Genomic DNA, 26,420 nt, shown 5'->3' with positions numbered 1-26,420 from the left:
TGATTTAATCATTACTAATTTCCATTTTTTTTGAATTTATCTTTATAAGCTTAGTTTTTCACCAAAGAAGTTAGTAAAAAACTCTATGAAATAGTCATTATTTTATTATATCTTAATTATATTTAAATAAGATTTAAAAAATTGTCATAATCGCACTTATTTTTTTAGCAATTGGCGGGTGGGTGGGTTTGAGACGGGTAAGATGCAAAATCCATCCCCGCCCCATCACCCGTGGCGGGTACAATTTTCATACCCGCACCCGCCGCACCATCCGCCAAAGCTCTATCCATCCCCGCCCTAACTGGGGCGGGTGTGGGGCGGTACCCACTTATTCCCACCCGTTGACATCCCTGATCTGGGGTGATGGTTTGGACTATGTGGTTGATCTTTGACTCGTCAAATACCCTGGTTCCTCCAGTAAACTGATGCTTCATCCCCTGCTGTTTCCTTACGAGGTTGACAATTGAATACTGTAGGTCTTTGTACACATCGAAAAGAGCTCCACATGGCTTGTTAAAAAACTTTTTTTTTTTTTTTTTTTTTTTTTGCAGCTGTAAAAACGAGTAATTATACAGATGGCATTTGACTCATTTGGTCAAATGTACTTATTTTACTAATACTAGAAACTGGAACAACAAGGAAACTACATCGGGTAACATAAATGTGTTGATAACGAATCGATGGCTGAATTCGGGAAGCAACTTCAACATCCTGAGCAATCTTGGAGCGACGAACACACATGTCCAAAAGATCGGACCAAACCTTACTAATCTTAACCAACCAACGAGACCCTTGACCCATCGAGAATGAACAAAGTGCACTTACGCCACAAGGACGTAGAAAGGAAAGGCGGAATGTAGACCATAAAAGCCTACCTCCAGAGGAGATAAATCTCCTACACTTTGAATAACAGCAGTCCCTACGGATAAGAAACTCGTAGCCAAGAAAAGAGAGAAAAAAGATAGGGAACAAAAGAAAGAGCCACATAATCAACCCCCAAACCAAAATCAACTTAGCAGGATGGAGAAAGATGGACACAACACACACCAGATGTAATACAACGAACTTCCTTATTGACACCATCCTCTATTTACTAAATGAATAGACGAAACTCCAAATTTTCCCGCCTAAAACATGTTTCCGAGAATAGGGTTTTGTATTTTTAGCATATACTATATGTATTTACATGACGGGTTATAAATGGGCATAATCCTTTAGATTTGAATAATTATAACATTCAATATTTCACATTCTGCATAAATTTATCTCCCATTTTTCTATGATAAAGAAATTATTTATTTTTTTTCTTAAGAACTTTATGATAAAAATTCATTGATTATTTATGATAAAAAGTTGCCGCTAAAAAAATGTTATTAGTAAATATTTATAAAGTAACGTTATTAGTTTATCGGTAACAAAAAAAACACTCATTTCATTACTTCTTACAATTTAATTTTTTATTTCTCAAATCAAAATAAAATGATGAGAAACATGAAAAATAGATGAATTGTCAATTTAAATTTCACAAATAATACACTAAAAAGTAAAACTCTATAAATACCGTGCATATATTGCACGGGGTCTATACTAGTTAAAACTAGGAAAATAAAAGAAGGGAAAGCTTTTATTTGGGAAAACAGTAAACAGGATAAAAGAAGAAAAAACATTGACAAGAAGCGGAAACCACCGCACCCGACCCAACCAACAACACTACCAGAACCCAATTCCTCCCCTACCAGGGACATCTCAAAAAAGGAAGACCCATCACCATGACCTCACACCATCCTATAAGAATGACGACACGACAAACACAATCTGAAAGTCGCCAACAAACACCAATAAAACCAGCAAAGAACACCCATTTCACCAAGCGAATCCTCCCAGGACCACCGCCTTACATGCAAAAAACCAGCCCACATAGACACACAGGACAAAAGACCGATTGGTGGGGGAAATGGGGGGATCACCAATCGGACCCAAAACTGACCCGATGAGCTATGCTCATAAAACAAACACAACAAGGACTAAGGACCGATTGGTGGGGGAAATGGGGGGATCACCAATCGGTCCCTAACCGACCTAAAGAACAAGCTCATAAAGAGACACAAACAGAAACAACCCGACACAGACGGACCAGGCTGACCGAAAGCAAACACATCGGAAAACCCCATCAGACAAACCACAACAAAACCACACCACCTAACCTAAGAAGCCGATTTACGGCCTGAAATTAACATCAAAAGGTAAATGAACCCGATTTAATTGAGGAACCTTTCCTTAATTGAAGAACCTTAACTTAATCAGGTTCAATTACGGCCTGATTACCTTGTAATTGAACCTGATTTTGACATACAGTTGCATGCAAGATCTACAGCGACAGGACGAGGAATCGGAGGGACAAGTGCCCCACGGTTGAAGCAGCAGCCACAAACGGCCCGACTAACAGAAAAACGAACCTGAAAAAAATGGGTGAGGTCAGAAACGGGTCATACAAGGGGCGAGATGTGAGGGATCGCCGGAGAAACTTAAACGATTGGAAATGGTTCGTCACTTCGTCTTCATAAATGGGTTTATTGTTTCTGCATAATGTTTCCAATATATGCAGGCTGTGACGTGTTCTGTCATTTTTCGAATTTAGGGTAGGATATGGATATGAGTGAATTTAGGGTGGGATATGGATTATCGTCTCTCACCCTCTTAACCACCCTGTGGATATCCGAAATTAAAAAACTTAAACGATTGGAAATGGTTCGTCACTTCGTCTTCATAAATGGGTTTATTGTTTCTGCATAATGTTTCCAATATATGCAGGCGGTGACGTGTTCTGTCATCAATTTCGTCTAGATACAGCAAATACTGAGCATCGTCCTCAGAACTGCTAATTGTATGACCAGAATGCAATTCCTCTATGCCAGTAGACTCTGAGGAAGTATAAACTCCCCGAATGGTTTTCTTCGCCCATGATTTGTCACCAAAATGTTACAGAATATAATGCGACTATATTTGGGACTTGCTATAAGAAACTTGGGTTTCAATGAATCGCAAAAGGAAAAATAAATTAGTACTCCGTAAGATTCTAGGAAAACAAATCAGTTTTACTAAATACTCCACAAATGCTTAATTTTTTGAGAAATAAACCTGACTATTTCATTGCTCAAGCTATCATAGTCAAGACTATTCCACAGTTGCTTTCACATAACAGAAACAACAGAAAAAAATTGTGGATCGCACATCTTACATGTCATTTTGCACCAGGTTGGCAAACAAGTGCATTACCCTAATATCTCAAAGGCTCCTGTCGACGGAAAGATAGACCTACTCCTATAGACGATTTCCGGATGGCCCATGATTATTGCTCCAAGAAGCTCTACTACTTTGGTGAGTCGTTTTACTTTATTAAATCATATTCTAAAGTCAATGGTAAGGCATAGCCCCAAGGGAAATGAAGATGTGGGCATGTGGCCACCAACTACTAACATCACTAAAATAATGAAGTATTATCGATAAAAATAACCAGTCTTCTCCCAGTAAGGACATTTCACCATCGGAACGACATGGCTAGAACTATCTCTATACTTGAACCAATTATCATGGACCATTTCAATCATTCTCTACCTTCTCCCTCCATTAACACCCTTCCATGCTCATTTTAGGTTCCTTGCTCTGTTCAATTCAGAAATATTTTCTCAACATATTTTGTATGCCATTCACTAGTCTTGTCAAATGGATAATGAACTACTACTAATTCCGAAGATACCAAGAAACAATAAAGTCGACTCGGGGGTCAGGGAATTGGAACCATTTCAGAGCAAAGAAGAAAAGTATGGTTGGGAGTTCACAAGGCAACAAATCACAATCAGCATACTGTTTGTTAGCTGTTTAATGAGTTCGTGGACGAACCTGGTTCCTGGCGAATCAAGCTTCAAGTTCAAGTGTTTTCAGGTTTCTCTCATGGTTGCCTTCTCAAGCTCTCTTTCAGCACTCGTAAGCAAGCAAAACTCAATATTTTCAAAGACGGGTTGTTTGTGTTCTATTTTTAGCGTTATTTGTGCAGTAGCAATGCTCGCTCTTCTCATCCTGTCATTGCCATAGGCAGGACTGCAAGAGCATTGAGGCATTGTGGTCGTATTATCATTAATCAATGTATAAGCTAGCTTTTTTGCGATTCAGTGTCATAAACTAATGTTATTGTGTTTTACCGCATGATTAGAGAGGCATTATTTTAGAAGAAACTCCATTAACGAAAGCCTGCACTGCAGCATATAAATAACATTAATATAAAAGGAAAGTAGTAAAAACATTACTGTCATATATCGCCTCAGAATCTCGTGCTCGTTTATGCTCTTTGCAGGCATTTGGCCGCGAGGCCAGATCAACTGCAACATTAAAAGTTATGTAAGTTTGTTCTGCACTTTGTTCTTTCAGATATGCTGGCTCAAACTGTTTGCAGGCCATCTGTAACAAGAATTTTTTGGCCAAGAACAAATGTGTAAGCAGGATGTTACAGACTTACAGAGAACCGCGTAACTAGAACCTTTGTTACTCCGACACTTCACTCTGGTTGCATGTCGCGTGTCGGAGACTAGAACCTTTATTAATCAAAAACATCAAACATCCAGAAATAATCAAACTTGATAGAGGTCAGAAATTGAACAACCTATACATTAATAACACCATTCCATTTTGACAACAATTGAAAGTTCATTTCTCTTAAATTAATAAACAAACATCAAGTACTCACTAAATTGACTTAATAATGCGTACAAGAGATTCCTCGTAAGGCAGTAAGCGAAGAACGTCACCATCCAAGATATCATATCGTTCTTCATCCTTCAAATAGAGATCATATGATACCACACACTCGTTGCCTTCTCTAATATAAAACCGGTCCCGTACAATCCCCAAATATTGACCACTAATCCCAACTGGTAGCGCAACTCGAAGTAACATAGTCCAAGATTGAGTAACACCGTACTCAGACATAACCCACACATCAAAACACGAAAATAGTTCCAGCATACTATCTCCTTTTATTATATTGACCAAACCTAGACACCCATTAAAGGTGACAATAAACGCCTCGGACCAAGCATATTCATCTCCTACAGTAGGCAATGCTATATATCTATGCGATTCAGTCGCCATGTCCAAAGCAAGAATCCTAAATCCCGGGGAGGACACATAAATCCAATGACAAGCACCGTGAACAAAGACTCCAAAACCAAATCTTAATCCCCAAAGGATTATACCAGACCACGGTTGAACACTTGTCCATTCCCCCTTGCTAATATTGAAGATGTTGAACGACCACTCGGCATTTTTGGAATTCTCTGGATAAAACGGGTAATTGAAAACAAACTTGTATTCATCCGTAGTATAATCATACCCAAACCCGTAAACATAACATTCTCGATTACCCAACACACTCGGGGTTACTCCAGGAACACGAGGGAGTATAAATTGCTCCCTAGTAGTTGGATTCCAAATTGCAAAGGGTTGGTATCGGTTATTCATTTGATCAAGAACGCAGAAGAGACCGTTCACTGGATCACAAACTGTAGGCAAGTGATACATTACTGACGAATCCTCGGCAAAGGGAGGCGGGATTTGTAAGACTTGAATATGACATTTCCTCCTATCGAATAAACGTACCGAGGCTCATATTATTGGACTAATAATCGACTGGTCGGCCGAGGGCAAGGTAACGAAGAATGAAGTATTTGCTATAAATTAGGGAATAATAATGCTTTGATAGGGTTATGCATCGTAAAATTGATTTAGCGGGGAGTTTTAGTAGTATTTCTATCATTATTTCATCTGGAAATATTGAATCGGACGCCATTTTTGAGATAATTGTAGAATTGAATTGAATTTCAATTATATGGAATGTGAAATTAGTAGTGAAATCACAATCATGAGATCAATAGATATGAGCACAAATTACTACAAACAATGTAAAAATAAAAATTATATGAATTTAAACAAGAAAATTACCGATAGATAAAGGAGTGAAGCGAAATCAATGGCGGATATACTGAGTTTTAGAGAGGGAAAGAGAGGTGTAGAAAGATGAAAGAGGAGAAGGGATAATCGGCGAACTAGGGATTTTGATTTTTTGGGCTTGTTTAGGTTTATCCCACCATACCACTTTTATTATTAGCTTTTTTGGCCCACATGTGTTCATTAATCATTACTCGTAAGCTAGGTAGACTAAAAGTGACACTTTATTACATTACCTAACACTTTGATTACCTACGACACTTTTACGCGTGATACTAAGATCCCATGAAATTTAGGACACGGGACATGCTATTTAAATTTAATAAAAAAACATATTTTATGGTTATAAATAACGTATTATTTTATTTTTGTAATGTATTTGATTCTAAATTTAATATATTTGATACTAAATTTAGGTAACTGAAGGTAAAATTCGATCTTAACTATAACTAATTCTCATTTCTCACCCAAACCAATCTTCTAATCAATCTCTTTTGACAATTTATTCCTCGTCTAAACTATAACATTTTTAGGCGTGTGTCCGACGAGTGTCGGGTGTCCGGGTGTTGGACACGGGACGACTAGTTAGGAGGAGTGTCCGTGCTACCTAGCTCGTAAGTCGTAACTCGTAATTGCTCTTTTATGTGCGGCTTTAGAATTTTACTAAAATTTGCAAGAGTCGGTCTTTTACTAAAGCTATATTCTTTTGTACTTAATTTCAACTCATTTTAATACTATTTAGTTCAGCTTTTCTTTTCTCAAATTAACTCTTACTCTAGTTCAGTTTCATTAAGTTCAGTTCAGACGGTTTCAGTCAAAAAGAATATGGACCTAAGTTATTGAGAGACCAATTATCTGTACCCATTTATTTGTTTTTCATGACCTTTTTATTGTTGATCGTAACATAATAATTCATGCCTATTGCATAATAAATGTATTCGTTTTATCTGAATTTTTTTGAAATCAATTCTAAAAAATAAGATCATAAAAACCACATGACAACGTCTGTAGGTGTGCATCTTACTTTTTACCAAAATAGAAAGTTGAAGTTTTCAAAAGTTAAAGCCAGAAATGTTTTTTATCATTTTGGGAAACGTCTCATTTTGAGTGTTTGGGCTTAAGTTTTTTAAAAAGAGGAAAAACCTTCTGAAAATTGTGAGAGCATCCGCAAAGGAGGGAAATAAGCTCCCCTTTTGCCTTCTCTTTCCTCAAATGAGCAACCCCATTGTTGCACCAACCTCCCCATTTTTTGGGGTTCCACTGTTTTTAGGGAAGGTCCCCAACAAAAAAGTAAGGCAATTTTTGTTACTTTTGGGGAGCTTCCGAAATTTTTGTGTGTGAATTGGGGAACCCCATTGTTGCATTGATGTAATTATGAAATTGGAGGGTAAATGGAATAGTTAGTGGAAATTGAGGTGGACGAATAAAAAAAGGAAAGAGAAATTATGGGGAACCTAACTTTTGCGGATGCTCTTAAGCAACATCTAACACTTACCAAGTTACCATCACTCAAAGGCCATTTTTGTTATCAAAAAATTAAAGCTATCCGACTATCTCAAAGACCATCTTTTTCAGTAGTTTATTTTTTCTATAAATAACGAGCTTTTGCATCATTTATTATCCAAGATTTTTAAGAGCATTTAATAAAAAAACTTGCAAATCATTTGTGCATTGAAAGCTTAGTTCTTCAAGTATTTCCAAATCGTTTTTCAATTTTAAAGTTTTTATTTGTTTTCAAAAGTTGTAAAATCTCTAAGTATCAGTTCGCTAACATATTAGTTTATTCCATGATCTCGTGTTTAAATCTTAATCGACATCTACATGTTCATTAAATGGAACCCTGAGATTCAAAGACTCTGTAAATGATAAATTTGTGATCACCACCATTTCATTCATACTTGACAAAAATTGTTTGAAGGAAGTATGTTCAAACTGAATAATAATAATAAAAAAAAAAGAGTTGAATTAAAATAAAGTCTAAAGAACAGTCAAGAAAATGATCATCTAGCCAACAATTTTCACTAAGCGTAATACGCCCAGTCCCTAAATGGAGTTCGTCACAACTCAGAATAGGCTTAGTCGCTAATTTCCAATAGCAATTCTAGTTGCTAACATGCCTATTATCTTGTAGTGCATCCACATACATTGAGAGCGAACGAATAAAAAACATCCGAAAATAGAATCCTTGCTAACACGTTTATAACCAAATATCCAGTCGTAACTAATCTGATTTAACGATGCGTACGAGAGATTCCTCATAAGGTAGTAAGCTACGAACTTCACCATCCAAGACACCGTAACGTTCTTCATCCTTAGAGACAATATCATACGAAACCAGCCACCCTTCACCTTCGCTAATATAAAACCGGTCCCTCACAATCCCCAAAAATCGACCACCTAGCACATCTGCTACCGAAACTTGAAATAAAATAGTCCAAGATTCAGTAACACCATACTCATCCATAACCCAAACATCAAAAGACGAAGAAAGCTCCTTCATATTATCTCCTCTTTGGCCATGGACCAAACCTAGACGCCCATTGAACGAGAAAATCGACATATCAGACCATTTATATCCGTCTCCTACCATAGGGAATGGAATAATTTTTTTAGACTCGATCAATATGTCAAATGCAAGAATTTTATAACAGGAATCATCAGAGCACTCATATACCCAATGCCAAGCACCACAAGTAATGACTCCAACAGAGGATTTAATTTCGTTCCAACCGTCGAAATAAACTTTCCTTTCAAGAGTTTTCCATTCGCCCTTGCCAATGTTCATGGTGTAGAACATCACATAAGGAGCAACTAAGTTATCGTCAGTACATGCCAAAAACCGATAAATTAAAATAAGCTTGTAATCGTTGGAGGTGTCGTCATACCCGAACCCATAAGCTAAACATTCGTGACAATAATAGTCTACCTCAAATGCTATTTTGGTATCCCATTCATTCATAAAATTAGTGCAGAGTTGAGAAACAGAAGGAAGATTGAATATCTGCCTAGTAGTTGGATTCCACACGGCAAACCGGTCATTCTTTGTATCTATAACACAGTAGAGACCATTCACTGGACCGCAAAGCATATGTTTATCAACATTCAATAATGACTCTTGGATTGTGATCGGTATACCTTCCAAGACATTGAAATGGCCTCTCCGATCAAAGAGGCGTAGAGAGCCTAGTATTGGACTCACAATCGACTGGTTGTAGGGTTTGGCACTGACTCGTCCAAGGCCAAGGTGGCGACGAACAAAGTGTTGACTGTGAATCAGGGAGTAGTAATGCTTTGAAAGGGTATTGCATTGTAAAATAGATTTAACAGGGAGTTTTAGTAGTATTTCTATCATTATATCATCTGGAAATGTTGATTTGCTAGCCATTGTAGCAATGAGGACTGAAGATAATTTGTATGAATAAGAAGTAAAAAGTGTGAAGATCTATACGGAGATAATTCATAAAGGTCGAGTTTTGTATTATTGATAATGATTCTAAATCAATACATGGCATATATATAATAAACGCTATTAGGGAAAACCCTAACCCTAGACAATAGGCGGCCTTAATGGGCCTCATATCCTAATAAAAAGAGTAAATATATAGGGAAGATCATAGCACAAATATTCAACGGTCCATTAGTATTAATTAATCTATATATATATATAAAAGAGAGTTTTTTCGAGCGATCTTAGAGCGTCCACATCATCAAAAATTAATTTAGGAAAGTATAATTTTTGATGTAAAAAATAAAGTGGAAAATCTTTTAATTATTATAATATGTATATTTCCTAAATTATATTCAAGTGATATTTCCAATTTTTATATCAAACTTTTACATTTCATTTGGCAAAAAAATATCGTTAAAAAAATTATGAAAATAATATAATTAGCTTTGTGGTAAAAAATGCTATCATTAGAGTATAGATTTCATATTATTTGCACATATTAAAGATTGTGTACTTCTTAATACGTAAAATTGTGTACTTTTTAGTACGTTTTGTCCCACATTGGAAAATAAGTAGGTGTGGTGAATATACTACATATAAATAGTAGAATTGTCCCACATCGAAAGATTAGTATAAGTTGATGTGATCCTATGATTATAAATAGGAGGCATATTTGGAACTTATGTATCCACCCAAAATTTTTTGAGTCTCATAAATATTGTTTTAAAGAGCTCTTAAAATTTTCTATCATTATCTACGATATGATATAAAAAATAAAACTAAAATTTTTACTAATGGTTGTCTTCTGAATGCAGTAATAGAGCGTTAATGAGTCGTTATATGTACGATGTAGAGATTTCTATCTAATGATCGAGATTAAGTGGTTTTACCTTCAAAGAAAAATAATGTATACAATAGTGGTTTTTTAAGAAGAGACGTGTATTTTTTGGTATGTTATATCTTTCACATTGAAAAATAATGTAGGCATGATGAACATAAAACGGTCTAAATAATTAAATTATGTATCTCACATTGAAATAATAGCATACGGTAAGGTGATTCTATAAATATAAATAGGAGGCACCCTTGAAACTTAAGTATTAACTCAAAATTTTAAGGTAAAATAAAAGAACATTTCATTCAATCATCGTCTCATTACACTATAACAATAAGGAGCAATACTAATTATTTAGAATTACACGTACAATTGTTCATCATTAAACTATTACAAAATATTACAAGTAATACAATATGTAGAAGTTGTGTAGAAGTGAGCTAGATAACCCGTCCACGAGACCACGAGTTAGTTAAATATGTAGAAGTTGTGTAATTGGTGTGTATTTCATTAATTAACAATAACGTACATATATAGGAGAGGCAATACAATAACCTAAAGATACAAAAATTCTAGGGCAAGCAAAGTATACAAAATACAATAGGCTGGCATCTCTTCGTCCCCTCCCACCCCATAAGTCCATTCTATAAATATAAAAGATATGTACTTTTTAGTATGTTATATGTCCCACATTGAAAAATAATGTAGGTGTGGTGAATATATTATGTATAAATAATAGAACTGTCCCATATATATACATTTTCTATATTATATAAAAGTGATGTTTATAATTTTGATATCAAAACTTTATATTTCATTTGACAAATAAGTATTGTATGAAAATTATATAATTAGACTTTGACAAAAAAAATGTTATCATTAGAGTGTAGATTATATTGTATTGTATTGTATTTTCTCACTATTAAATCGGGTTGATGTAAAAGTAGGTGCATAAAAAATGGTGTACTTAGTATGTTATTTGTCCTACATTGAAAAGTAATGTAAGTGTGGTGAATATACTGTGTATAAATATTAGAATTGACCCACATCGGAAGATTACCATAAGGTAGGGTGATCTTATGATTATAAATAGAAGTCATAACCCAAAATCTTTTGATTCTCTTAAGTATTGTCAGAGAGGGCTCTTAAAAGAGTTTGTATTACTGTCTCTACAATAATGATTTCTAACCTAAGTTAATCTTTGGAAAATCTTTTAGTTATTATAATATATACTCTGTATTTCTTATTTTATATTCAAGTGATGTTTCTAATTTTTATATAAAAACATTTACATTTCATTTGGCAAAATAATGTCGGTAAAAAAATTATGAAAATAATATTATTAGATTCATGGTAAGAAATGCTATCATTAGAGTATATATAGATTTCATATAATTTGCACATATTAAAGATGGTGTATTTCATAGTATGTTATATGTCTCACACTGAAAAATAATATAGGTATGATAAATATACTACATATAAAAAATAGAATTTTCTCACATCGAAATATAGCATAAGGTGGGTGATTCTATGATTATAAATAGTAGGCATCCTTGGCATTGTTATCAGAATCGCGATTCGATCCAACGATTCTACGATTTTACGATCCAAAAATGTTTGACCGATCCTGGATCCTACGATTCTATCATAGTTGTAGAATCTTACGATCCTATTAATTTGAAAATTTCTAGAGATGCGATCATCATACGATCCTACGATTTTAAGATCCTACGATCCGATCCCATAATAAAAAAAATTAATATATATTTTTATATAATGACACCGTAAACCTCAAATTTCGTGTAAGTTGTTCATACAATTATACTAAAATCATTAATTACCAATATTTTATGAATAAATATTAATAAATACTCCCTCCGAATTATAGTGTTTGTCCCATTTCATTAAAATACAAGACTCATATAATAGGGAGATGGGGCACACACTTTAATTTGGAGGGAGTGTTTTGATTTTCAATTATATGTTTTTACCAAATAAAAAATTATATTTAGTGAGTTTGTAGAATCTTGCGATTCTACGATCCGATTCTACCGATTCGATCCTACCTTCTCCATCGATCCAAAGTAGAATCCCGATCCTGACAACATTGATCCTTGGAACTTAGGCATCAACCCAAAATCTTTTGAGTCTCTTAAGTATTGTCTTTGAGAGCTCTTAAAAGATTATATCATTATATTTTCTACCTATAGATTTTATATGTCCATATTGAAAAATAATGTAGGTGTGGTAAATATACTACTTTTAAATAATATAATTAGAATTGTGTTAAAAAAAATTCTATCATTAGAGTATAGGTTCTTATCATTTGCACATATTTTAATTATGATAAAAAAATAGAAAATAAACGTCCATGGTAACATGGGTAATCTATCAAAGTTCAAGGTTACCATGAGAAATTTCCAATATTATAATCATATAGTTAATTAAATTTTCATTTAAAAGAGAGATGTCCGTACCAATAAAATAATAAATGGGGTATTATTTTTTAATTGTTATTTTATTGCCACGACATCAAACATAACGTCCATTTAACAGCCTTTACATTAAGGGGTACCATGGGCAAAAATATGGAACCTCAAGGGTACCATAGGCAGATTCTTAAAAGTAGGGGTAACATGGAAAATCTGACAAAATTAAGGGGTACCACAGGAAAATTTCCATATCTCAATTATGTTAAATTTTTTTTGAAGAAAAACAACGTACAAATATTAATGGAGAGTACTTGATCATATTATTAAATTTAAATATAACTATTAGATATAATGAGTAGCAATTGTCTGTATTCGGTATTCGAGATCTGGTTGGATGTCGAACTAAGTGCAAAAAAGATGGTATAATTCTGAATATATTATTTGTCCCACATTGAAAAACAATGCAGGTTTGATGAATATATATTACGTATAAATAGTAGAATTGTCCCACATCAGAAAAAAAATCCAAGTTTTGTGAATATATTAGTTATAAATAGCAGAATTATCCCACATCGAAAGATTAGTATAAGGTGGGGTGATTATATGATTATAAATAAGAGTTAACCCACGTATATATTAATCTTTTATTTTTTTTGAAAGAGATATTTTAATAATATGTAAACAAGTCATAAGACATAGAATGTAAATATTAAACCCTTATAAAGTTTTTTTTTTTGCATTATAAATAAGTTAATTACCCCGTTGCAACGCACGGGCATTCAAACTAGTATTCATTAGTCATTACCGAGAATAATGACCACCCAATTAGCATCCCCCTTAAACTAAAAGAATAAGAAACCTCCAATATTTTCCCGCCTAAATGAAAATTACTCTATAATTGGGCTTAAATTATGTCATATCTACAATTGGGCCTAACTGTTTAGTTTAGTAAATTTATAATTCTAACCTATTCTAGCCTTATTTTTTCCTTACACTTTAACTTAGAGTAAATTAGATTTTACTCCCTTTTGAAACATGTTTTGCTAAAATTACTCCCTTTTAAAACAATTTGCTAAAATTACTCCCATAACTTCACCTCACGCAAGAAATTGCTCCCAAAACCCAACTCAGGCCTAATATTCCGTCTTTTTTTGAATTTTTCCGCCTTTTCTCTATTTTCATGACCAATTTGCCCCTGAAATCCCTTCACTTTATGTATCGGTTTCCTGTGCACACGCCTCCGTGGTTGTTGTGCCTCCTTACAGCCATCATCCACCTCGTGCCCTGGACAATTCAACCGCCACCTCTTTTCCGCCAGTCACCCTCCCTCCTTCCTCACTCATTCTATTGACTTTTGATAAGGCCGCTACAATCATACCTCCATTGAATTTCTGAAACTCGAAAGCAATCTTTATATAACTAAGAGACTGATCTTTTGGGCAAAACCCATCAGCAATGTCCCCATATTTGACGGAAAATTTCAGATTTTGTGAGTCATTCCATTTCTGAACTGCTATTAATAACATTATCCATTCGTTTTCTGAGAGTAGGAAATCGCTGCAGTTCATTAACTAGACAACGATGGTGGGTGACGCTGAGCGGCGTGCGTGGTGGGTGACAGACTGACAGCAAGCCTTTCGGTCGGTGACGATGAGCGCCGTGCGTGGTGGGTGACAGCAAGCCTTTCGGTGGGTGACGATGAGCGGCGTAGTGGGTGATGTGACGATGAGAAAGGAATATAACATGGTTAAGGGATTTCAGGGGCAAACTGGTCATAAATTCAAAAAAAGACGGAATATTAGGTCTGAGTTGGGTTTTGGGAGCAATTTCTTGTCCGAGGTAAAGATATGGGAGTAATTTTAGCAAATCGTTTTAAAAGGGAGTAATTTTAGCAAAACGTGTTTCAAAAGGGAGTAAAATCTAATTTACTCTTTAACTTATTATCTATCTTTGCTTAATAATATGTGAAACGTTTAAATTTCGGTTAATTTTTTTTATTTAACATATATACATAAGTATATACTCCATATTATAACACATATCTTATCTGATTGTATTATTAAAGACATTAATTAACAGTTATATTACGCTTTTGGTGGATATAAATTCATATAATGCTATAATAATAATATAAGTATAATTATTATTTTCTCTAATATACCTATCTACAAAAACCGCGCATTCGCGCGGGATCTATACTAGTTCAAAATTAAGTGGGAAATACAAATGCATTGAACTTTTTATGAGACAACGTTGACACCAACCACACACCTTCCCATTCCACCCGTCAAAATTAAGAGTCATGTATACAGGGACGTCTTCAAATAAATGGAGGCCCAGTGCGACATAAAAAAATGAGACCCCAAATATGAATGCACAAGTATATTATAATTCGATGTTTGTATTGAATTTCATTAATAAAGGCTTGTAATCCGGTGACCAAAAGCGGAGGCCCGGTCCCCACGTCCGTGGTTGCCCGTGGCCTTAGACACCCCTGCATGTATATCACAAATTGTAAAATAAGACGGTTATAAAAAGTTTGTTCATTTAGTGATAATAAATAAGTTGTCTTTTTTATCGTGTGAGACCGTCTCACAAAAGAACTACTGAATTGCAAACTCGTAGTTTAGGATAGATATATGTCGTATGATGGTCTTATACGAATACTTATGACATAAACAATCAATGTCAGCAAGAACCGTATCCAACACTCCAACACCAAAAAAGGTCGAAAACTTTTAGTTATCTAAAGACAGAATTGAAGTGAAAATAATTATACACCGTGTAAAAATGAACTGAACTAAAATTACATCCAGAAAAAAAAGGCTTTACTCCTGTCTGATTCGAGCTCCTGTAGGAGCAATTCTGTGGGAGTTATACGGCCTGAGGCTTTGTCTTCTAGATTTCGAGCCTGTCACCTGGGTAAAAAAGGTGGCTTACCCGCCGTGCATGATTTGAAAGCTATTACGTACATCCGAAAGATTTACCCAGTGCGCACGGTAGCGGTGCGGATTCCCTTCGTTACCAAAGGAAAAAAAAGAAACCAATATACCTTTACTATACGTTCATCGCCAATTCAATCCTTCACCGTATCACTCTGAACCCATTATGAGTAGTAACATAAATCAAATTCATCCCCTAATTGGAGAGAGCTCATCACGAGGCAGAGAACTTGGAACAATAGATCATTATGAATTTTGTTATAACAACATAATCAATGGAAAGCGCTAATTGGATTTAAATCCTAATTTGATTTCAAAATTCAAGCTACTCCGTATGAAATACTGCAATTGCTACCCAAATTCAAAATTCAAAGTACAACGAAAGCATGTTCTGTGTAAAATAGGTGGTAAAGTCGCTGCTTTAAACAACAAATTACGTGTTTAGAATAATGGCGTTCTTTAGGACAGCGGCATCCGGCATAGCTATTGTTTGTCCGTAGGTCTCATGAGAGACCGTTTCCTAGTAATTTAGTGAGAGATATAATAAGGAAAAAACAAATTCAGTGGGTCCCTCACCCCATCATGTGAGAGGTTCCTCAATAACGCTATTGAGAGATTGTCTCTCTGAAATTTTTGAGATTGTTTATACGGTTATACCCTGCAATGCGTATAGAAACAAGGAGAAAAATCCCGGCCTGTTTTAACACCAAATAACCAGACATTGTAAAAATGGCACTGTTGTGTCTTAAAGCGTACAATAACTTGAGGCTGTTTCGAGGTAAATCCCTCTTAGAGAAAAGGATCAATACTCCAGATTCGCTTAGGCAATTAAACAAATCAAAAACAGAAACTAATTAACACAATAGTAAGCATGTGAATTTAGGTAAAAAAGAAAAAAGAAGACTCGGGGACTAAGACGAGATGATGCGTACAAGGGATTCCTCGTAAGGCAGCAAGCTACAAATACTGTTATCCTGGATACCATAACGTTCAACATCTTGGGAATCGAGATCATATGAAACCAGCCATTCCTCGCCTTCACGAACATAAAACCGGCCCCTTGTGATCCCTAAAAATCGACCAACGATCCCAGGTGATAGTGACACTTTGTACATTATTGACCAAGATTCAGTAACACCATACTCTGCCATAACCCATACATTAAAGGACGAACACCTACCCTCCACATCGTTTCCACGGGCATCGATCAAAGCCAAACATCCATCTAATGTAGCAATTGATGTCATCTTAGACCATGCATATCCATCTCCAACGTCTGGGAATGATATAGCTCTACTCGACTCCACTGACATGTCAAATGCAAGAATTTGATAACCCGGATAACGATAGGAAAAAATATTACCATGAAGAAACCGACATATCCAATGACAAGCCCCACCTAAGAAGACTCCGACAAAGGTTGTGATTCTCCAAGAGTTTACAGCTATGTGTTCTACATGATATATCCACCTCCTCTCACTTACATTGAAGATGTACATATACATGTCATTGTTTATCTCTGAGATGGACCCGTAAATTATTACAACCTTATAGTTATTAGTAATAATATCGAGCCCAAACCCACAAGCCAAACAATTTTCTCGAGTGAGAAATTCACCTAAGTAATCATCCAAAGTCAGTTCTGCAACCCCATCATCTCCAAAATCATCGTAAGTTAGCGGTGTAACAGGAAGAACGAATTCCTCCAAAGTAGCGGGATTCCATAGAGATATAGCAAGCCTACGAAACACATTCCTGTCATCAATAACACAGTACACTCCATCAATTGGGCCAAAGATGATGAGTTTACTGAGATTATCAACGAGGGAAGATGAGAACTCCAACTCCATGAAACAGCCTGATCTCCGGTTAAATAGACGTAAGGAGTCTACCATGGGAGTGACAATCAAGCTATCGTTGAAATTGTCTTCGAGTCGTCCAAGGTTAAGGTGGCGACCAATGAAGTATTGACTATGAATCATGGAGTAATAATGTTTCGACAAGGTGTTGCATCTTAGAATAGATTTAACAGGGAGTTTTAGTAGTATTTCTATCATTATTTCATCTGTAAAAGTTGTATTGGAGGCCATTGAAGATAATTGGAGGAAAAGAGCCGTGAGATTAATTAATTTGTATGAAATTAAATGTGAAGTTTGAAGTGAAATGGAGTCAATTTATACACAGAAGACTAGAAGTGCATATTACTTAACAAGGATACAATTGTATCTCAATAAGTTATTGAGAGACCATTTATCGTTCCACTTTATGTGTCTTTCGAAAGCCTCTTTTTCTTTTAGAAAAACAAAAGTAGTTCCTTTCTAAAAAGCTCACATGACAAGCGGGTCATTATTGTTGTTTTTCTTTGGGTAATTCACTCTTTTTCTTTGTACATGGACTCCACCTTACATGAACTACAGTTAACTTACTTATAAAGAATTAAAAGATTGAAGGGTAAAAAAGTGGAAAATGAGAAACCTTGTATCGGAAGAAATGAAAAAGTAAAGATTTTTTTTTTTTTTTTTTTTTTTTTTTTGACGGTAGTAAAAGATTAGCTAGCATTATATAGCCTTCTATACAGGTATTTGAAACTTGAAAAGGTAGCTGATTTTTATTAATTAAAACTGTTTGGAAACTAGTGAAAAGGCAACTGATATTTGAATAACGCTAGCTATTCTTTTACTTCTGTCTTGGTATCGGGTTTTGGTTAAGATGGTTTATCTATCATTGTATTAGAACCAGTGTGACTTAGGTCACGGGTTCCAATCCTGATAACCTCAATAACTCACAGAGTGGGCATTCGAGTGAGGGGCAAATTATGCAGTAAGATAATCATTTAAATAAGACTAGTCGAATAGCAAGATGCCCAAACATAAACAAACAAATGAACTACACGCATCATCATAAACTACGATCAAACCATCCAAGGTACCCTGTAATGAACGTCTGATTAAAACATGAATGATTAACAGCGAAGACAAACAAATGAAAACATCAGCAAGCACAATCTAATTAATTAATTCATTAATCGTTCATCCAATCGTAACTAATCTTGCTTAATGATGCGTACGAGAGATTCCTCATAAGGCACGAAGTAGTCTAAGTAGCCACGATTTAATCTATCCAAGATATTAATATAACATTTCTTATCCTTGGAGTCGAGATCATACGAAACCAGATGCCTTTCATATTCTCCAACATAAACTCGGTTCTTTACTATCCCCAAAAATCGACCCACAATCCCCGGTTCTAGTGAAACTCGATAAAAGATTGTCCACGATTCAGTAACACTATATTCATCCATAACCCACACATCAAAAGACGGAGATACACCCGTCCAATGAAGAGTACAATCCACTTCTTGGGCATTGACCAAACCTAGAAACCCGTTGAAGGTCACAATACACACATCAGACCAAGCATGTTCGTCTCCTACAGTAGGGAATGCAATAATTCTATGCAACTCGGTTGACATGTCGAAAGCAAGAATCGAGTAACCTAAATTAGAAGAGGGCTCATATAACCAATGACAAGCACCGCGAACAAAGACTCCAATATGGGATTTGATGTTAGAATTGTCGAGACCAAAACTTTCTTCCGTTTTTCTCCATTCACACTTGCTAACACTGAAGGTGAAGATGGAAAACAACTTGTACTTATTTATGTTTTTGAACTTGTGAATCAAAACAACCTTGTAATCATCCGTGGTATCATCATACCCAAACCCGCAAGCAGAACATCGTCGAAAATAGAGGGGTGCCCTAAAAGACACTTTTGCGATGTGTTTGTTATAGGCGTCAGAAAGCGAAGGAAGAATGAATGTCTCCCTAGTAGACGGATTCCATACAGCAAAAGTATCACACATTGGATCAATATAGCAGTAGAGACCGTCCACCGGACCACTAATCAAATATTTAAAATTGGATGGACCTACGGTCGTTGTTCGGAAAGGTGGGGGGGCATTCAATTCCTCGAAATAGCTACTTCGATTATTAAAGAGGCGTATAGAGTCTAGTATTGGTCTCACAATCGACTGGTCATAATAATTAAGTTTATCGTTGAGTCGAGCAAGGGCAAGGTGCTGACGAATGAAGAATTGGCTACGAATCAGGGAGTAATAATGCTTTGACAGGGTTTTGAATCTTAAGATTGATTTCACAGGGAGTTTTAGTAGAATTTCAACTAATATTTCATCAGGAAAAGATGGTTCGGTGGCCATTAGCGCACAAATTAAATTCTTGTGTAATACAGTTTTATGCTAAAAAAGTTGTATACCGCGTTGCATGGTCCAAATCCCACGATAATCTCCTCATCGCCATTGAGGCTGACGGTACACTTAAACTCTACGACCTCTCTCTTCCGCCCCAATCAAACCCCGTTCGCTCACTCGCTGAACATACCCGTGAAGTTCACTCCGTTGACTATGACCCCGTTCAAAGAGACAAGTTTTCTAAGCAATTTGGGTAAGTATGTGGTAAATTGATTAGGAAACTTACCCGAAGATCCCAAATCAATTTGAGTAGAAAATGGATAGAGAGAAATTGATGGTGAGCAGAGTCGCACTAGATGCGTTTTCGTGTAGGCGTCGAGCGGTACAAATGGCGGTGAGGCAGTCGTGAGCGGTGCGACGAATAAAGTTGTCGAGGATAGGCTAATATGCGGCGTTAACTGTAAGAGGAGGTGGGCAATCTAATTTGTATTGGGACGTTCAATGTTAGGGTTTAGAAGATATAACAATGCTTTAATATCGGTCTTTTAACAAATAAAACTACACTGATGAACATCGGTTTTTGAAAGAACCGATGTCATTTTTGAACATTTACATGGTTCAAAACCGATATCATTTAACGATGTTATTGTAGCGATTTCTATTAGTGTTCATTTTCATAATTTCAATTGCAAAAATCCTCCGGTTAAACCCTTATTTTTTAGTAGTTTTCCCGCCTCAGAAAGTAACTCTCAAAACTATACATGGAAACAATATTACATTTATAGGGGCAGACTTATAGGGGGTGATGGGGGTGAACCCTTACCCCCATTAATCTTGGAAAACAAAAGATATATGTATAATTGTGTGCTTATATATCAGTTAACTTCAGTGGTTTACTGGTGGAAACATTCACCCTCTTATTCGACAACCTAAGTACTTCGGTGAACCTTGCTACTGCTTGCCATTATTACATTATTGTTTTAGTATTTATCAAGCATTAATTAAAAATTATATATTAATATAAGTTATTGTTTTTTTGGTACATAATATAAGTTATTGTTAAAAGTGGCTATTTTTAAAATATTGCACAATGCCCCCGAAATGTTAGGGACGGCCTTGATTTGAGTTTTAGCGTTTTTTTATGCTATAACTTTTACTAAACACCCCCATTCCATAAATCCTAGATTCGCCACTGCCTGCACATAGTCGCATCACCATAAAGGGGAGAGGGGATTCGAACCTAGGACCTATTATCCACAATATCTCCGTCTTAACCACTAGACTAAGACATCTTCGGTATTTACCTCTTTTGTGATTTCAATTGTAAAAGTACTTCAATTAAACACTCATTTGTTACATAATCAACTAAAAAAGCTAGCAGCTGATGTAGGAGATTTATGGAAAAATTTGTATAACATAAATTTTAAATAAGACCGTTGTATATATAACAATAAAATAAAAATCAAACGCAGGAACTTCAATACAAATAGACACTAATAAAGACAGAACGACCACCTCGAAATCAAACCCTTGATTAAGTCCAATTTCTACTTATCTTAACGTCAAGTTTTTGACAACTATTGGCACTTCATTAATCTCAAATTATTCATGACCAAACATCGAGTACTCCCTAAACTGACTTAAGGATGCGTACAAGAGATTCCTCATAAGGCACTTAGAGCATCTCCAATGGTTACCTAAAAGGACTTGCTTGCAAATAAAAAAGATTTCAAGCTACTTGCTTAACCATTTGAGCACTCCACATCAACTAGCTTAAATTAAGCTAGTAGCTCCATGGAGCTAGTAGCTTAAATGGTCCCACAATAAAATATAACCAATAGAAAAATAGTTGTGTCATTTATTTTTTATTTAGTAATTAAGAATTAAATAAATTAATAAAAAAATGTGTTAGTTAGGTCTCATCAAGCTAATACTAAATAGGATTCACCATTGGAGTAACTTGTAGCTTGAAATTGTTGTTGCTTAAAAAAATGATGTGGTAAAGGTAAGCTAGTACCAACTAGCTTACCATTGTGGATGCTCTAAGATACCTAATTCGCTACTATTCAAGACACCATAACGCTCGTCATCCTTTGAGTAGAGATCATACGAGACCAGCCAACCGTCACCTTCTCCATAATAAAACCGGTCCCTTACAATCCCCAAATATCGACCACCAATCCCATCTGGTAGCGAAATTTGGTATAAAATCGTCCAGGATTTTGTAACTTCATACTCAGCCATAACCCACACATCAAAAGACGAGCACAGAAATCCATTCATATTATCTCCTCTGTGTGCATTGACCAAACCAAGACACCCATTGAAGGTGACAATAAACACATCGGACCAAGCATATTCATCTCCTACAATAGGAAATGCTATCATTCTATGCAACTCAGTTTGCATGTCGACAAAGAACAATCGTAGACACCGAATCATCGAGGGGCGTATATACCCAATGACAACCGCCGTGAACAAAAACTCCAACACCGGATCCGAAATCCCAAGGGACTATACCAGGCCACTCTTTAGTACTCCATTCCCCCTTATTGACACTAAAAATGTTGAACGACCTAGCATTAAGCGCAACTACGTTTCCAGGATCACCATACTTATCTAATAAGAAGGCGTAAATTAAAACAAACTTATAATCGTCCATAGTGTCGTCATACCCAAATCCGTAAGAATAACATTGACGAGCACAAAAGGCTGCACGAAACTCACTTGAGTTTTCTTCAGAAGTATCAATTGTTGAAGGAACACGAGGTAGAAGTAATTGCTCCCTAGTAGATGGATTCCATATCGCAAAGCGCTCATTCTTTGGATCAACAACCCAGTAAAGACCTTCCACTGGACCACAAACTACAAGCCCATGAACATTTGATGACTCTTCGACATTGGGAGGCGGGGTTTCTAAGACCTCGATATGGCCTCTCCTATCAAAAAGACATACAGAACCTCGTATTGCATTAACAATCGACTGGTCGTAGAGTTTGTCTTTGAGTCGTACATGGTTAAGGTGGCGACGAATGAAGAATTGGTTATGAATAAGTGAGTAATAATGCTTTGAAAGGGTGTTGCATCTTAAAATCGATTTGACAGGGAGTTTTATTAGTATTTCGGTCATTATTTCATCCGGAAATATTGATTTGGAGGCCATTTTGGAATCGAAAAGAGTAGTGAATTTCAATGTTGTGGAATGTGGAAGTGAAAAAGGGATTAATTTATAGACAGAAACATAATACAAAAGTTGAACAGTCCATTAGTGTTGCTCAGTACCGAGATTAAGTTAACATAATACCAAAGTTGAACAGTCCACTAGTCAACTACACATCTTCCAATTCCTTCAATTAAAATCGAAACTCGAAAATATATACTCACTGTGAAGATATTTGGTTGTGCGTAAACTAGTGTCGATCTCGGGCTACTGCATGGAATTTTAGATCTTATATGTTAGGTACAAACCCATGTCTTACATCGGTAGCTAGTGTAAATGTGAAAGCTCATTTTTATAATTGTCCGACTTACGAGTTGCGATCCATTCTTAGGGAGGATTCGAGGATACCATAATAATCATCTGATTGATCTGAAACTCGAAGAACCCAAATTGAATTTTGAACAACTAAAGAAAATCCTGTTCAAGAAAATGTTGAATACTCATTCAGTAATTGCTTAGGTATTTCTAACCAATTGAAAACAGAATAACAGCATAGTAAACATGCAAAGGTAAGAAAAAAAAACACTCGAAGGCTACACCGAGATGATGCGTACAAGGGATTCCTCGTAAGGCAACAACTGACAAAGGCCGCTAACCAGCATACCATAACGTATAACATCCTTGGAATCAAGATCATATAAAACCATCCATCCCTTATCTACATTGACATATAATTATGAACTAACTAACATAGTTAGTTAGTTAGTTACCAAGATAGGAGTTTGTTAGAAAGTTGTTACAAGGTTGTTAGGGTTGTTATTCCAACTAATGTAACTACTATATATAGATGTAACCTTACAATGTACAATTTACAATTTCAGAAATATAATCTCTCTTTATAAACTTTCTCTCACATTCTCTACAATACTTTTCTTCCATTTTTATACTGCTTAATAACTTCATTAGAAGATGAAGTTTCATATGGTATCAATCGTCATGGATTAATTGATCTTGGTTCATTCTTTTTCGCTTCCGCACATAATTTTCTTCTTCATTAAATCTTCCATAGAAATTCTTCCAACCTTCATCATGCCTGATTCTTCTGAGACTTCTGATCGTGCTTCTGAACAGTACTCACCTTTTGATGATCCGCTCTTTCTTACCCAGAATGATCAGCCCAATCTCAAGCTTACAGATGTTTTGTTCGATGGTACGAACTTTCTGCAATGGCAACGTGATGTTGTTCAAGCTCTACTATCCAAGAACAAGTCTGGATTCATCACAGGAGAGTGTTCAATGCCTGATAAAGCTGATAAAACTTACAATCAGTGGATCAGATGCGATCTTTTGGTTCTCAGGTGGATTCTTCACTCTATCTCTCAACCTCTTCGTGAAAACTTACAATATGCTGCATCTGCCAAGAATCTTTGGTCAGAAATTGTTGAGAGATATGGTCAATTGAATGTCTTGGAGCTTTATGAGTTGAAGAAAGATCTCATTAATGCTAAGCAAGATAACCAACCTCTGATAGATTACTACAGCAAGATGAAGAATTTATGGGAAAGCATTGATCAAATGGATCCTGTTCCTGTGTGTGTCTGTGGTGCAATGTCTGCCTGCACTTGTCAGCTCTTAAAGAAGATTTTGGACAGGGAAACTCATTCCAAACTGATTCAGTTGCTTATGGGATTGAACTCTAGCTATGAACAAGTGCAGACCACTGTCTTGTCTATGGATCCACTTCCTTCTATCAACAGGACACTTGGATTACTGCAGAAGATTGAGAAGCAGAAAGTCTTGAATGATTCTGCTAATGAATTGGTCACAAAACAGTTTCGTATGCTTCTAAGAAACGTTTCAATAATTCTTCTTTTCAAGGTCAAGCTTCAAAGAAGTCTAAAGATTCAGCTACAAAGGATCCTACTGTTGGTGATGTTTGTGCACACTGTACTAAACCAGGACATGTTATTGCAGACTGTCATAGACTCAAGACCTGTACTTTTTGCAACATTAAGGGTCATATCATTGAGCGTTGTTACAAATATAGGGCTTTCTTGGCTAAGCAGGGTAAAGCTAAGGTTCCTGATGGTGTTCCATCTGTCAACAATGCATCTTCTACTGCTCATCTTCAGGATGAAGAATATGTTGATATGACTCCTCTGGATTCTATAGTGCCTTTTAATCCTGCTCTGCACTATCCTGGTATGCCTGCTAATGTGTCTTCTGATATGGTACAAGGGATTATTAATTCAGTCATGCAACAAGTCTCTAAGGCTTATTCTGAGTCATCTCCTTTAAGCTCTTCAGTTAACTTTGCAGGTATGACTGTTAATCCTGTTTCTTTTAATGTTCAAGCTAATGCTCATATGCTAAGTAGTAATTCTTGGATTGTGGATACTGGTGCATCTGAGCACATTATATGTCATGAACATTTGTTACATAATATTAAGCTTTTGAATAGACCTATACATGTTGCTTTACCAGATGGAACACTAAAGACAGTGCATAAAACTGGTAGTGCATATTTTACAGATGACATTGTTCTTCAAAATGTGTTGTACATACCAGATTTTAGGCAAAATTTACTGTCAGTTGGTAAATTAGTATCTGCTACTGGATTAACTGTTTGTTTCTTGAAATATCAATGTTTGTTTCAGGACCCTTCAAATAAGTCAGTGATTGCTGTTGCCAAGAGAACTGGAAATTTGTATAGGATAGCTTTAAATAAAGTAGATAAATTTTCTGTTCAGTCTGGATTGAATCCTACCAGAAATGTATCTACTGTATTTCTATCTTCTAAGTCTAGTTCAGATAATAAGAATTGTAATTTGGATTTAATTCATGCAAGGTTTGGGCATTCTTCTTTAGAAAAACTTCAGCATGTACCTTGTATTGATCTTAAAGGAATAAAAGCTATCTTTTGTGAAACTTGTTTGCTTGCTAAGCATCATGTCTTGCCTTTTAATAGAAGTTTATCACATGCAAAGAAATGTTTTGATTTAATTCATGTTGATGTATGGGGTCCTTATAGGATTCAGTCTAGTACAGGTGCTAGATCTTTTTTGACTATTCTTGATGATTACTCTAGGAATACTTGGGTGTTTTTGTTGCATAATAAAACTCAAGTACCTGGTATTCTGAAGGGGTTCATTTCTTATGTAGAAACACAGTTTAATGCTACTATCAAAATTATTAGATCAGATAATGGGACTGAAATTTTTCAGACTCAATGCAAAGATTATTTTCATTCTAAAGGTATAGTACATCAAAGAAGCATAGCAGGTAGGCCACAACAGAATGGCCGTGTTGAGAGGAAGCATAGACATCTTCTTGACACTGCTAGGGCATTAAAATTTCAGTCTAACATGCCTATTAGATTTTGGGGTGACTGTC

General features: G+C 35.7%; 4 protein-coding genes and 1 long non-coding RNA gene across 5 annotated transcripts; all 5 read right to left on the bottom strand.

Annotated features, from left to right (window-relative positions):
• Positions 1-351: 351 nt before the first annotated feature.
• LOC141598852 (uncharacterized) lies at positions 352-6,100 on the bottom strand. The gene is made up of 4 exons (XR_012523645.1): positions 4,514-6,100; positions 3,155-4,376; positions 2,732-2,997; positions 352-521 (listed from the first exon to the last, which is right to left on the bottom strand). It is a non-coding gene; the product is annotated as an uncharacterized LOC141598852 (long non-coding RNA).
• Positions 6,101-8,221: 2,121 nt separating this feature from the next.
• Positions 8,222-9,385, bottom strand: LOC141600504 (F-box protein CPR1-like). The gene has a single exon (XM_074420745.1). It carries the CDS (start codon positions 9,383-9,385, stop codon positions 8,222-8,224), a length of 1,164 nt encoding a protein of 387 aa, XP_074276846.1.
• Positions 9,386-16,571: 7,186 nt separating this feature from the next.
• On the bottom strand, positions 16,572-17,750 carry LOC141600502 (F-box protein CPR1-like). The gene has a single exon (XM_074420744.1). The coding sequence runs from the start codon at positions 17,748-17,750 to the stop codon at positions 16,572-16,574; it is 1,179 nt and encodes a 392-aa protein (XP_074276845.1).
• Positions 17,751-18,703: 953 nt separating this feature from the next.
• On the bottom strand, positions 18,704-19,876 carry LOC141600501 (F-box/kelch-repeat protein At3g06240-like). The gene has a single exon (XM_074420743.1). The coding sequence runs from the start codon at positions 19,874-19,876 to the stop codon at positions 18,704-18,706; it is 1,173 nt and encodes a 390-aa protein (XP_074276844.1).
• Positions 19,877-21,892: 2,016 nt separating this feature from the next.
• On the bottom strand, positions 21,893-23,966 carry LOC141600500 (F-box protein CPR1-like). Its single transcript, XM_074420742.1, has 5 exons — positions 23,942-23,966; positions 23,692-23,745; positions 23,399-23,504; positions 22,337-22,806; positions 21,893-22,233 (listed from the first exon to the last, which is right to left on the bottom strand). Exons 1-5 carry the CDS (start codon positions 23,964-23,966, stop codon positions 21,893-21,895), a joined length of 996 nt encoding a protein of 331 aa, XP_074276843.1.
• Positions 23,967-26,420: the final 2,454 nt, after the last annotated feature.

This window comes from Silene latifolia, chromosome 9 (assembly GCF_048544455.1).
Source record: "Silene latifolia isolate original U9 population chromosome 9, ASM4854445v1, whole genome shotgun sequence".
Lineage (NCBI taxonomy): Eukaryota > Viridiplantae > Streptophyta > Magnoliopsida > Caryophyllales > Caryophyllaceae > Silene > Silene latifolia.
The sequence above is the reverse complement of the archived record's forward strand: the minus strand, read 5'-3'. Positions and strand labels throughout refer to the sequence as shown.